Consider the following 14,021-nt stretch of genomic DNA (forward strand, 5'->3'; position numbering starts at 1 on the left):
AATTTATCTCTAATTACATTTGGAAAAGACCAAAGAATTGTTATACTAAGTCACATTTAGAAGAATTTTAATTTGCAAATATGAGTTATAAAAGGAATTTCAATATAGTCTTGTTTCAAAGTTCCATTTCGTACAAATGATGTCACATATTATTAGAAACATGTTTACAGACAATCTTGTTCTGCTACGAAGATTTAAAAAAACCTTCTATTTTTGGACTCTAGAAACTGTAAAGAAACATTGAAACTTTATTAATAATGTTATTGAAAAATAAGGTGGTCAGCACGTGCTGGAAGTGAAGACAATAAAAAGGAAAAGATGACCTCTTTTTGATATTCGTTGTATTTTTGTCGTTAGTAATTACTTATAACCAACAAATAACAGATCTTACGCCCAAAATTAACAGTTTACTAAAGAAACTATTACTCGGCATAAACCACAAAAATGTTTGATAGTTACTGTAAGCTTCATGTAGCTTCTGTAGCTTCATGTCCAAAGTAAAAGATTTATTCAAAATAGTCTTTTCAAAACTTCTCACCTAAATTAGTCGGTTTGACAAGACATGGTACAACTTTAATCTGGACTGCTATTAGAGAACACCGTAACATATATATACATGACTGTTACAACATTACCTCTCAAGTTGAAATATGAATCAAACTATTTACAGAGTAACTTTCAAATAATTGTTGCAGAGAAATTTCAACCAGTTGTATGTTACTTAATTTACTGAAAACAGAGGGGGTAGTCCTTCTATCCTTACCTCTAGAAACCACCCAAGGAAAGAATTAAAAATGCGAACATGATTTGCACCCAGTTTCAGATCACTGAGCAACTACAAACTGGTTATCCAAGATGCACATACAAGGCATGCCTTTACAATGGAAAGAAATGAATTAATCACTGAAGTAGTACTGTTTTCAGCAGTGATCGACAGACTGATTAAGCAACAATACCTAAGAAAGAATACATAAGAAATAGGGTTTATACCCATGTCATTATGAATTACCTGATAAAAACATGAAATGCATTAAAAATTCATTAAAAAAATGTTGCTTTCAAATGGTACAAAATTATTCAGAAAGTTTATAACATATCGCTGATTGTTAGGTCTCATTTTACATTGAGTGAATTCATAAGACATTTCAAGGCTTCCAACGGGTCCTCAATGTCCGGTCTCTTGTGTCGACCGAGGATCCAATCCGGTTGGAAGGTCTTTGGTGGGCGGGGCCTCTTAGAGGGTGTGGCTAATGCTGATTGGTTCATGGATACTAGACCCTTGCTCTTAGATTTGGCAATCATCTGCCGGGTCTTCAGCTTCTGTTTCCTCTCTTGGAGGTGAAGTAGCGAACGAAGTTTCTCGTCGACCTTCGGTGTGGTCACGATGACCTAAAGTATAGAGGAAACGGTGAATGTAATACTAAAAGTGGTGTTTGCAATGTGACTTCCCATGACAGGCGATTAAACTTGGACATAGATGTTGCTGCATTTTAAACTATATTCTATAGGAGACAGACTTGTAGTAGAAAGCAAGCCAGCATGAGTACAGGTGAATCACCCTTCGCATAAGAGCAAGTACTGTGCTCTAAGCTTGGAGTACAAATTGTTAACATTTGTCATGGAAAACAGTAAGCTTCCATTAAAGGCATTGAAGACTCGCCCCAAACCGCGTGCAGCCATCTGAAAAAGTTAACTTTCTGTTACTTACAAGTGACGTTTTGTTCGTGTCGCTACAAAATGCAGACAGTAATGAAACGTGATACCTTGTTATCTTTAGCTGGACCTGAATTGTCCATCGCTTTATCGTTTGTACACTGTGCTGTGGGTATTGACCGCAGCTGTATGTACTGACTGTACACTAGTGTCTAATTACCGACGGTAGCAAGCTGTTTGTGTATTTTCTGGGATCGATGGTGGTGTCTAACACTTCTGTTACACCTCATTCGAAACTAGGTCAGATTACCGGCATTAGACGTTTCTTTTTGCGCGAGTCTTCAATGCCTTTAACTTAGGTAGAGTAGTAAACGGTTGAATATAACGTCAAAAGTGAGAGCGTATGCAGCTCCGTTGGTTTCTGGAGTACCTACCAGTTTTAGGTTGTTATCCTGAGCCAGTACTGTCAGTAACATGGTGGCTTTAGTCGCTATCAGTGTGTTAGTCTCTCTGTATATCATCATCAGGTCTAGGATACCAGTCACAGAGTCAGCACAATCCAGAACAGCCGGGGCGGTCACGTGATACTAAAGATATAAATGAAAATAAACACTCATCATTTATAATATTCAATTATATATCAGTCTTCCGTATACCCTACCATAAATATTCATCAAATTTCCAATATGGCAGACTCCTGATGTTCACTTTCCATTATGTCAGACTACTTTCGATTTCCAATCTGGCAGACTACTTTCGATTTTCAACAAGGCTGATTATTTTTTTATTTCCAATATGGCAGACGCCAGTATTTGATTTCCAATTTCCAAGTCTGCAGCCATCTCTTAAATCTTTTACCTGAGATCTACGATAAATAACCAACATCAATCTCTTTCACTTTTACTCCAGAGAATATAAGGAAACATCTCTCCATAATGAACATAATTTCTTTGAGTTTCAAGCAGCCCTATGAACGTTCTAAATATAGAAGCAGACATTTGCCACTGGCTTTTAATACCTCTCCCTTAAGTTTGCAATTCGGCAAAACTTTTCTGTGAATTGACCACAACGTAGCTAATTGAACAAGGGAAGGTAAACAATCATAATTATAAAGCAATGTCTACGGAACGTCATAAAATTTTCAACTAGCTGCTTAAAATTGATTCCTTTGCAGAGAGGAAGGGGTGGGGGCAGGTGGGGAGGTGAGTTGGGCATGTGATCAATGGAGGGTGGGAAATAAGGCATAAGGAACCTAAATGCACAGTCATGTTCACCATTCCACTTACCTTTGCTAGATTGGTCAGTGTAGCCACTACATGTTTGATCACCTCCATGCAGGGCAGACTTCTGTTACAGTTCCGTATCAGACAGAAGAGGACAGGAACCGCCTGGCCGGCTACCAGCCTCTCGCAGCACCGCGATGACAACCGTGTGGCAACCTCTGGAAGGAGAGAAAAAAAAATATACCATGTATGTTACTTAGTGTATTTTACAGGAAAAATAGTTTCCTGCAGAAACCTCTTTCCTCTAATCCCCTCTTTGTCCCTCCACTGTTTATCTCCTACCTCTCCTCTTCCCCTGTTGGTTTCTTTCTTTCTTTTCTCCATCCCTTGTCTACTAATCCCCTTACATCTATCTCTTTGTGTTCACCATGCTCATTAACCTGTCTGTATTCTGTGCATGTTTTTGTCCCTTCTGTTACTGTTACTTGTCATTTAGCCTTTGAAGAAGATCCTGCTAGGATCGAAACGTCAGGCAAACTTATTTTTACACATTCTCCTACACAGGCTCTCTAGTGGATAAGCAGTTTGCTATTAAACAGTTTTATTTTAGTTTTATAGGAAAAATAGTTGTCAGAGAAAATGGGTGAAAGGAGAACAAAAACCATCGGCAGAATGGACCGGCGGGCTAGCCAAAGACGAGGGCAGACAGACTGAAAAAGGAACAGACAGACAAATGGACAAACACCTACAAATGGAACAAAGGGTGATAAACACAATTTTTGTAATGCTAGCCATACTGAACGCTCCTCTGCATAAATTCATGATTAAACACACAGTGTACTATTTCAGTTGTCAATCCAAATTTGTCTTCACACAGGAAAGTATTGCCCACCATTAGAGCACTTGTGTTTACAATGATATGGTGGCTGGTCAATTAATTAAGGTGTGCTCAGGAGTGAATCTGAATGGCAGTACTTGGGGTAGTTTATGCTTTCAAGTAACAAATTATTAATGCTAGAGTGAATTTGAGGAGGACTGTTTTACTTTCGACAGGCTTGACTGTCATGTGGATACCCATCACTCACAATAATAGATCTAAAAGAATTAACAAATTAACAAATATCTTAACTGAACTAGTGTCCTACTCTTTATTAGTAAGTTAGTCACTGTTTAAATGCAAATACAGAAAATTTTTGTTTCCCAAAAATTTTTGTGTGATGTCTCTTACTGCTTCCCATAAAGTCTTCCCCCAATTTCAATTGTTCTTGGTTCAATTTTGATTTACCTAACAGATCATGTCTCAGCTTGAAAGCAACAGCATAAATGTGTTCTGTACTTTTACCTTTCTACCATCGCTGAAATACATGAACAACATAAGCATGATATTAGCTCATTTGTAATTGCTTATTAAATAATTAAATGGGGAGGAGGGTGGGGAACACAAGAACCCTAGTAGGAACAATGTAATTATATCGGATCGAATATCAATACAGCAATGACACCATGATGCTTTACGCCACGGGGACAAGAATGGTGTACTAGTCTTCGTTTTACGAAACCCATATTACCGATCGTTAATAAACTCACCGAGACTGGAGACCGCTTCCACAATCTGGTGAAGATGTTTGTAGGTGAGGAGGAAGTGGAGGGCAGAGGTGGTTCTGTTGCAGAGTTTCTTATCCTCTGTGGCCGCCCTCGTCGCCTTCAGACAACGAACTCTGGCCTTGGTGACCTTCTTGTTCTTGTTGGCTTTGCGGACTTTCCTCCCTCGCCAAATGGACTGAAAGAATTAAGAAGCATCTTGAATTAATGAATCATCACTCTGTTTGTATGGCACTAATCAAGCGTGAAACACTCGATGATCACATCCTACAGTCTCTACAGTCACAGTGTGACTGTCACACTGTGACTGTCCTACAGTCTCTACCAGTGTGACTTTTCACTGTAAAGGACACAGGATACAACGTATGAGAAGTGCAAAAAGAATGAAACGTCAAACAAATATCGGGGGTAAGAAAAAAGGTTATGAACTTAAATATCTGATGATTGGTTAATACCTTTCAACAACGTTTGGTTAGAAGGGGGTGCTTTTCTAATCTGCTTGCGACCAGTTTTCGTTGAGATAATACCACACACACTTATGCTAAATGGTCAGGCTTTCTCTATAATTTTCTACGATGGTCAGAGAGAAATATTGATTGAACAAGACAGATTCCAAATCGTCTTATAACTAGATTAGACAACCTTGGACATAGGTTGGTAAGGTGATCATGTCTAGGGGCCCAAAGGGTGTGGACACCTGATTCATGCATGATCCAGGGATGAGCCTGGGGTAAAAAAAAAAATCACGGAACTTTGCAAAAATTCCAGTATAGGCTCCAGTTTTCGTGTGCTGCAGTGTGTTAGGATAATAGTTTTTGTCCGAGGTAGAAAAGAAATCACGGATATTCCGCGAATTTGTGGAAAAAGCTCATGCCTGATGATCATGGACAGTTTTGTTTGTCAGGTCAGTTTTAGCCCACAAGCAGCCAGTTGGTTCTCCCTGGGCTATTGTATTTGACAACCCAGGAACTGCCTTGTTGAAAATTTTGCTCACCTGTAGTGTGAGTGCTGCCCTCTGTCGGTCCCTGATCATCTTCTTAGCGAGCCACATTCGGGCGTAGCTCTGTAAGATGACACTGGCCTCTGTCCTGCGTTGATACCTCTTCTTGTATAACCTCTGAGCCATCAAGGTAGCCCGACAAAGACGAAGATACCGCAACCTCTGAAGCCTGCTTTGAGTCCAGCGCTAAATGAGAAAACCAAACCAAATCCATTAAAAAGGTTGGAAAAAGTCACTCCGGTGGATTTCAAGGTAGTGTACGGCTATGCAAAATTGGAAACTCCTACAAAACTGCAAATGTGTATAGCAGTTATTGTACACAGAACCATGCAAAAATTTTACACTCAAGTTTGAGACTAAAAAATGCATAAAGCTAGAAACAGTTATTCAAAATAATGAAACCTAAAATTACTCCCCAAAGTATGTCTAATCAGAAGCCTACTATCACACCAAAACATCCAAAGTATTCCTAGTTAAGCATATCCTATATATATTCTCCCAAAAATTAAAAAACCTCAGACTGAAAATATTTCCATATCCTCTCACCTGAATCTTTACAAGTGCATCCATCTTTTCCTTGGCCACGGCAATCTCCCATCGGAGTAATTCCGCTCGTTTCCTCGCGAGGTGACCTCTCCAGAAGCTCTGTACTATCACGGCAGCCGTGCTCATCTGTTCGTATTCTCGTTTGATCCTCCTGGCGAGCAAGACGCTACGATACCGCCTCTGGATGACCACCGCTGCGGATCTGGTCGTCCTGAAGTGACACAAAGTCTTCTGCCCTCTATACCAAGCCTGGATCACCGTAGCTGAAGTTTTCTTTCGTAGAAAGAGTTGCCTGCATCTATGAGCCCTGTAGGCAGATTGTATGGACACGGCGGCTTTTCTCATCGACACAAACTCTGACCTGCGAGTTACCGCTAGCTTTCTAGCAGTCCAGTGCATCTGAATGGTCGCGGCCGCCTCTTTCACCTTGACGTATCTCTGACGACACCGGTGACCTCTGAACCAGGCTTGAACCAAGACGACGGCAGACTGTTTTCTTAGGTAATCTTTCCTGCATTGTCGGGCTCTGTACAGGCTCTGGACCAGCACGACCTGTGATTTCATCTTGAGATAGGATTCTCTGCAATCGTCAGTCAACCTCTTGGCTCTCCAGTAGCGCTGTATGGTTACAGTCGCTGATCTCAGGACTCTGTAACGTCGACGAGACCTGTAGCCCCTGACCCAGGATTCGATCATGGTTGCAGCTTTCCGTTGCTGCAAGAAATGTCGCCTGCACTGACGTGCTTTGTAATTGCTCTGTATGATGACAACCTGTTCTTTCAGCGCCAGGTATGCAGACCGTTCCTGGCGTCCCTCTATTCTGGCCCTCCAACGTTGTTGTAGACACGTTGCGGCATTACATCGATTTCGGTAATCTCGTCTGACCTTGTGACCTCTCCACGACTTCTGCAAGACGAGGGCAGATTTCTGCAATCTCAGGTAACGACCACGGAGCAGGTAGCATCTGACCTGAGCTTGAACGGTAATTATTGCACCCCTGGTCATGTGATACTTCTTGATTTCCGCTCGCATAGCCCGATTTGACCTCCAGGACCTCTGCAGGACAACGGTCGCTGACTTAAGTCTGTGGTAGAGTCCGCTCTCTCTTTGGCATCTGTACCAAGTCTGAATCTTCATCGAGGCTTCTCTCTTTGAGAGATATTCTCGTCTGCACGCGCACCCTCTGTAATATGACTGGATGGCGACCGCTGCCTTCTGCCTTCTGGCGAGATCTTCCCTCACCCAGCAGCCAACCAGGAGAGCCCTGAGATGTTTCTGTAGGATCCCGACAGCTCGCAGGATTCTCAGGTGACGGTCGCGACATCTGTGTCCTCTGAAGGCGGCTTGGATCGTAACTGCCGATCTCTTCAAGGTCTGGTACTTGCGCTGAGCTTCGTGCATCCTGTACGTGGCTTGAATCAGTCGAGCTGCCCTCTCTCTCTGGGCGACCCTCTTAGCCTTTAAGACCCTGAAGTAAGACTGCAAGACTATAGCAGACCTTCGCTGTTCCTGGTATTGATCTCGCTCCCTCCTCATGCTCTGTGCGGCCCTGTAATAAGTCTGAATGATCGTCACAGAATTACGTATCCTGAGATAGGCCTTTCTCTGTTGGTAACCATTCCATTGGGCGATGATCCTTGTGGCACACGCATGCCAAAGTTGAATCCTTCTACGCACAGCCGTGCCTCTAGCAACGGCCTGAAGGGTAACGATGGCTTTCCTCGTCGCTAAATAACGACTTCTTTCCACTCGGGAGAGATTCTTTGCTCTCCACCGCCTCTGCATTGCTATCAGTACAGCTCTGTCGTGCCGATACTTCTTCAGTTGGATGGACATCCTTATCTGGGCCTGTATGGTTATGGCAGCCCTCCTCTTATCTTGATAAACTGATCGGTTTAGGAGCATTCTCCACCACGACTGGATACGTACAGCAGACTGCTTCTCCTTTAGGAATTGCTCTCTTACGACCTGTCCCTCCAAGTAGGCTCTGATAAACCTCTGTAGTGTAACCGCAGCCAGTTTATGGGTTTTATAAGTTTCCATAGCTCTGTGCCTGCGATATAGAGTTTGAATGGCAACCACCGCTGCCTTCTTCTCATCATAACATCGTCTCTCACTCACCATTCTCCACCAGGACTGGATGGAGATTGCAGACGCTCTGTTCTTCTCATACTCAGCTCTAACCAATTTTCCTTCTAGATAAGCTCGGGTGAACCTCTGTAGTGTGACAACAGCCTGCATATGGATCTTATAGGCCTCCATAGCTAAGTGTCTTCGATATGCAGCTTGCATTTTGATGGCAGCTGATATTTTCCTTTTATACATACGTCTCTCACTCACCATTCTCCACCAGGACTGGATGGAGATTGCGGACTTTCTTGTTCTCTCATATAAAGCTCTTACTGCTTTGCCCTCTAGATAAGCTCTGGAGAACCTCTGTAGTGTGACAACAGCTTGTCTATGGACCTTATAAACTTCCATAGCTCTGTATCTCCTAAAGGCAGTTTGTATAGTCAGGACAGCTGATATTTTCTTTTCATAAAACTGCCTCTCACTCACCATTCTCCACCAGGACTGGATGGAGATTGCAGAATTCCTTGTTCTCTCATACTCGGCTTTAACAGCTTTGCCTTCAAGATAAGCTCTTGCGAACCTCTGTAGTGTGACAACAGCTTGTCTATGGACCTTATAAGCTTCCATAGCTCTATATCTCCTAAAGGCAGTTTGTATGGTCAGAACAGCTGATCTTTTCCTTTCATAAAAGTGTCTCTCACTCACCATTCTCCACCAGGACTGGATGAAGATTACAGAATTCCTTGTTCTCTCAAACTCAGCTCTAACAGCTTTGCCTTCAAGATAAGCTCTGGCAAACCTCTGTAGCGTGACAACAGCTTGTCTTTGTACTTTATAAGCCTCCATAGCTCTGTGTCTTCGATATGCAGTCTGAATGGCAATGGCAGCTGAGCTCTTCCTTATATACATACGTCTCTCTCTCACCATTCTCCACCAGAACTGGATGAAGATGGCAGACTTTCTTGTTCGCTCATACTCTGCTCTAACAGCTTTGCCTTCAAGATAAGCTCTTGCGAACCTCTGTAGTGTGACAACAGCATTTTTATGGCTCTTATAAGCCTCCATAGCTCTGTGTCTTCGATATGCAGTCTGAATGGCAATGGCAGCTGTCCTCTTCCGTAGATATTTTAGTCTCTGGTTCTTCATTCTCCAGCAAGACTGAACCACGATTGCAGACTGCCGCATCTCCAAGAAACATCTCCTAGTTTCCGTACCTTGGTTCTTCGCGCGTAGATACCTCTGCAGGACAATGACCGCTGCCCTCTGTCTTTGGTAACACAACATTGCCCTTTGTCGGCGGTAAGCCGATTGAATCACAATGGCTGATTTCTTCGCTTTCAGGAATTCCTGTCTTGCTCGCCAGCTGCGGACCACAGATTGGATGACGATGACGGCGCCGCGTTGTATGTGGTATTGCAGGTGTTCCTCTCGACCAATCAACACGGCCCTCCATCGCTGCTGGATGACGGTGGCCGCTCTCCTCTGTTCCACGTAACTCTTCCGAGCAGCGTGACCCCTTAGACAAGCCTGGATTACCACAGCTGCATTCATCTGCTCCTTGAGTCTCCGTTGAGCCAGGTAACGCCTGACGAGACTCTGGCAGAGAACTACCTTCTTCAGATACGCGGCGTACCTGCGAGACCGAAGACCACGATACGCAGACTGGAGAACGGTGGCGGCATCCCTCATCTGGACAAACAGAAAGGGAAGAAATCGGTTAGAAGTTCTGCGATATGAGAAGTCATAAATCTTTGGTCTCTAGATATGCTAGAAAGTACGTCAATGGTCACTCATGTTCTAAAGTCAACAATTATTCCACTGCTAACCCCATGGGGTATTTCCCTTGGTTAAAACATTTAAATGTCCAATGGAACAATCTTCAATATCTGAAAATATGATTCGAGATGTCAAACATTTCACAAAAATTCCTTAAATACTTAATTAAAACTTAATATTTTTCAGCTAATTTTAGCACACTGATATATTTGGAGATAACATTGGTGACCTTTGACCCTTTAAAATATATCGGTTGCACAATGCTCACTGCAAGTCTTTGGCTATCTTTGTCTGCATAGAACGAGAAACGAAGTACGGACCAAACTGGAGTTGGTTCATGCATGCGATTCCCCTCCCCCTGTGCCCCCTCCCCCCGCCCCTCCCCCGGTTGGATGAGGTCAGTACTTTCTGTCTCTCAGGAACAAGAATAGCCATGCACACAGATGAGATTGTTTGATATCTTCCATCAACACCAACAGACATGAGAAACAAAATCCTTCATAGCTTTTACGATGAGGCATAACTGAAGAAATCAATAACTAAAACAAGTCAATAGGACACTGTGCTACAGAGTTGATTAGCATGTTTATCACTGACACACAACAGGGCCACCAGCTGTTAACATAAATAACCACATAAAAGGCAGCTCGATTTTCATTTTATCGTACGACAGACAACTTAGCAAAAACCCAAAGTGCAATGTTTATGTATGGTCATCATGACATTCGCCTGCTTGGATAACCAAAAATTTGATCAGCAACCATTCCAACGCAAAGTACAACCTGGGCTACCGTACAGCTGATCTGGTTGGCCGACTGTTCATCAATGACTTAACATCATAAATGGGCCCCACTTTTGTGATCATCTCTGAATAAAAACATTTGTTTATGCATACAGTAATTGACTATTTAATCTCTCACCTTAAGATAATCCTGTCTTTGGCTTCTGGCTTGAAGGAGGGCCTTCCATCTCTCCTGGATTGCCAAAGACGCATCCCTTACGGCCTGGTAGCTGCGCTGGGCCTTCACCATCCGCCACTGCGACTGTATCACTATGACAGATCCCCTGTAGACGTGGTACTCTCTCCTACAGACGTGTCCCCTGTAGATTGACTGTATCACCACACAAGCACCTCTCATCCTCTCGTAGGCCGCCTTTTGCTCCTCCATCAGCCGGTGGGCCCGGTAATGTTCCTGAATCACGAGGGCGGCATTCTTCTTTCTCTCAAATCTCTTTCTCTCCAGGAACCTCCTGACAGAATTCTGACAGAGGGTGATTTTCCTGACGGTGGAGGCGTAGGTCTGTCTAGCTCTGTGTCCTCTGTATGCCGCCTGGATGGTGACGGCCGAGCGCTTCATCTCGGCGAACCTTCCTCTCGCCATCGTCATCTGTCGCCAGTCTCTGAAGCGTCTCTGAATGACGGACGCTGAATTTGAGAGTCTCACATATTTCCTTCTCTGAGCGAAACATCTGATCACAGATTGGCAGGTGATGACTTTAGCTACCTCTGACTTATAGCTACATCTGGCTTTGTACATCTTGTAAGTTGCTTGTATCTTGATGGCTGATCGGATCTTTCTAACCCTCATTCTGGCCTGCTGCCCTCTGTGTACCTTCTGGAGGACCAGGGCTGCCTCTTGCAGACGGAGGTACTTTCTTCTCGCTTGATGAGCTCTTACAAAACTTTGGAGCAAGATGCAAGCCTTCCTCATTTCGTTGTATCGTTCCCGTTGTCTTCTTCCTCTGATCCAAGCTTGCAGGACGCAGACAGCCCTTTCCCTCTCCTTCAAATCTCTCCGAACTAACCAACCTCTGACTAATCCCTGTAGCTTCACCACGGCCGATCTCTTGAGCTCGTACTTCTTTGTCTCCTGTCTCGCCAGTACTGTCGCATGATACCATCTTTGGATTGAGACGGCGGCCCATCTCAGCCGGAGGAATCTCTTTCTCTCGAGATGCCCTCTGACCAGAGCCTGCAGACGAATGCAAAGCTGCCTCTCCTTGGCGTATGTCTTACGAGCACTGTAACCTCGGAACGATGACTGTATCTTCAAAACGGATCGACGCTTTGTCAGGAAGGCTGACCTTTCTTGACGACCGAGTAGAACCTCTCTGTACCTGAGCTGAATCAGCCTGACAGCCAATAGCAATCTTTGATAGTGGCTTTTCTGGTTGTACATCCTCCATGCTGATTGGATAATCACTGCGGCTCTCCTGTCTGTAGCATATCTCTTTCTTGCGACCCATCCTCTCCATACGGCCTGGATTCTACGAGCAGCCTTCATCTCTTGGTAAAGCTTCCTTGCCTAATAAAGAAAAGAAAAAAATTCAACATTGTCAGCAGATTCTCTTTATAAACTGGCATTTTGTGAGAATCTCTGGTGAATATGCAACAGTTTGATGAGAATTAATGTAACACAGGTGTTTAAGTATAGCTTCACATACTAATGTACATTTTTAAGAGTGAAGGAATTATACACATATTTATTTTTATTTTATGGGGGGAAAATCTGGTTGTATTTAACAGCTTCCAAGGTTTCATTCCAGATATCCACAGAACTAAAAGCAATTTCAGCAGTATATTTGTTTTTGAGGATCGAATATAACAATGACCACTCACATTCTACTCTTGTGAAAACTTTTGAAAAGTGGTCAAGTATTTCTCAATTTCCTCTGTAATAAGCTTCTTTAACCTCTGACCTAGATTTTCTATGATTTTTCACAGTTTGCAATAAATCCTTATCACCATTGGCAGAAATAATTTACATTTTCTTTGAAACAGTTCCTGATATAATATTGACATTATGGGATTCTCAAAGAGAAAAGCTGCAGCAGTTTTCACAATTCTCCCGGAGCAATGCTGAATCCATATCTGGCAACATCTTGAGATAATCTCTGAAGACCAGCAGTGCCTATTATGTGAAACTGTGTAGCACAAAAGGTCCCGTGCAGCCTAGCTGCAGTGACGCTGCAGCCCCCTCAGCCTCCTACGTTCAACCATTTTAACCACTTTATTAAGTTTACTCAACAGTGGACAAGAAAAGTCAACTCAAACAGAATCATTTCCTTCAGCAAGAGTAATTGTACCTGTGCTCCTCTTGCGAGTGCCTGGATAGCTACGACAGACCGTCTGATCTGTCGATATTTGGCCAGGGCCCTCTGCCTCTGCTGGTGAGCCCCGTAGTGCTCCTCGATGACTCGCACCGCTCTCCTGGTCCTCTCGACGTCCCTCCTTACCTTGATACCTCTGGCGAATGCTTGAAGTCTCACCAGAGCCTTCAGCTGAGCGGTACGTCGCTTCTGTGCTTGGTGTCTTCTGACGTGTGCCTTATATGTAAGGAAGAGAAATTGATCAAAATTGTTGATGAGAGAGATCAAATTCTTTCTGCTCTAAATCCTAGACTGAGGCATCCTAGACTAAAGGGCACAGAGAAATAACTCTAAAAACTGATAAAAGTGTTATTCATAAGTTAAGTAAAACTGACCAGAATGATTTTATTCAGTATGTTAATATGGTGTACGTAGTCGTGTTTTTCTTCGATTGTGATCTTAACTCTCCAGCAATATGCAGTAGGTTTCCCCAAAACTACCTGAGAAAACAGTCACACAAGTCACATGCAAGCTGCTCTTAAGCTGTAAGTTTGGATTGAAGTTGCTTCAATCTGACGGAACCACATTTCAAATTGAGTACGTGAGGTTTACCTGTAGAATGATGGCAGCGGCCGTTTCTTTCTCCTCTAGTCTTTTCCTCCTCAACGCTTCCATCTTCCTCCTGGCTAACCATCCTCTCGCAGCTGCCTGTAAACAGACGACGGCCGATATCTTCTGTCTCATCCTCTGCATCGTCAAGAATTCTCTGACTCTTCTCTGAATCACTGTCGCTGCTTTACGTCTTGCCTGCAAAATGAAGAAACAAAATCTTTAAGATTGATAGACAGACGATTACTAAAGCAGCCACCTGTGCATGAGAAGGTCTAGTGACTAGTACAGGGAGTAAAAAAAAAATCACAGAACTTTGCAAAAGTTGCGGTATAGGCTCCAGTTTGCATATGCTACAGTGTGTTAGGATATAGTTTTTGTCCCCAAGGTAGAAAAGAAATCATGGATATTCCGCGAATTCCCGGAAAAAGCTCATACCTGCTAGTAGC

General features: G+C 43.3%; 1 protein-coding gene across 1 annotated transcript in view; it reads right to left on the reverse strand.

Moving 5' to 3' along the window:
• Window positions 1-324: 324 nt before the first annotated feature.
• The window catches only part of LOC139969582 (uncharacterized), a 30,705-nt gene continuing 17,008 nt past the window's right edge, over window positions 325-14,021 (reverse strand). Inside the window, exons 17-25 of the mRNA XM_071974682.1 lie at window positions 13,576-13,770; window positions 12,961-13,200; window positions 10,794-12,179; window positions 6,025-9,786; window positions 5,473-5,664; window positions 4,464-4,656; window positions 2,940-3,094; window positions 2,088-2,240; window positions 325-1,389 (exon numbers count right to left, since the gene is read on the reverse strand). Of these exons, the coding sequence (XP_071830783.1) occupies window positions 1,114-1,389; window positions 2,088-2,240; window positions 2,940-3,094; window positions 4,464-4,656; window positions 5,473-5,664; window positions 6,025-9,786; window positions 10,794-12,179; window positions 12,961-13,200; window positions 13,576-13,770 (6,552 nt within the window). The 3' untranslated portion in view covers window positions 325-1,113. The remainder of the gene's footprint in view (window positions 1,390-2,087; window positions 2,241-2,939; window positions 3,095-4,463; window positions 4,657-5,472; window positions 5,665-6,024; window positions 9,787-10,793; window positions 12,180-12,960; window positions 13,201-13,575; window positions 13,771-14,021) is intronic.

The sequence above is a fragment of the Apostichopus japonicus genome, chromosome 7 (genome assembly GCF_037975245.1).
Source record: "Apostichopus japonicus isolate 1M-3 chromosome 7, ASM3797524v1, whole genome shotgun sequence".
Classification (NCBI taxonomy): Eukaryota; Metazoa; Echinodermata; class Holothuroidea; order Aspidochirotida; family Stichopodidae; genus Apostichopus; species Apostichopus japonicus.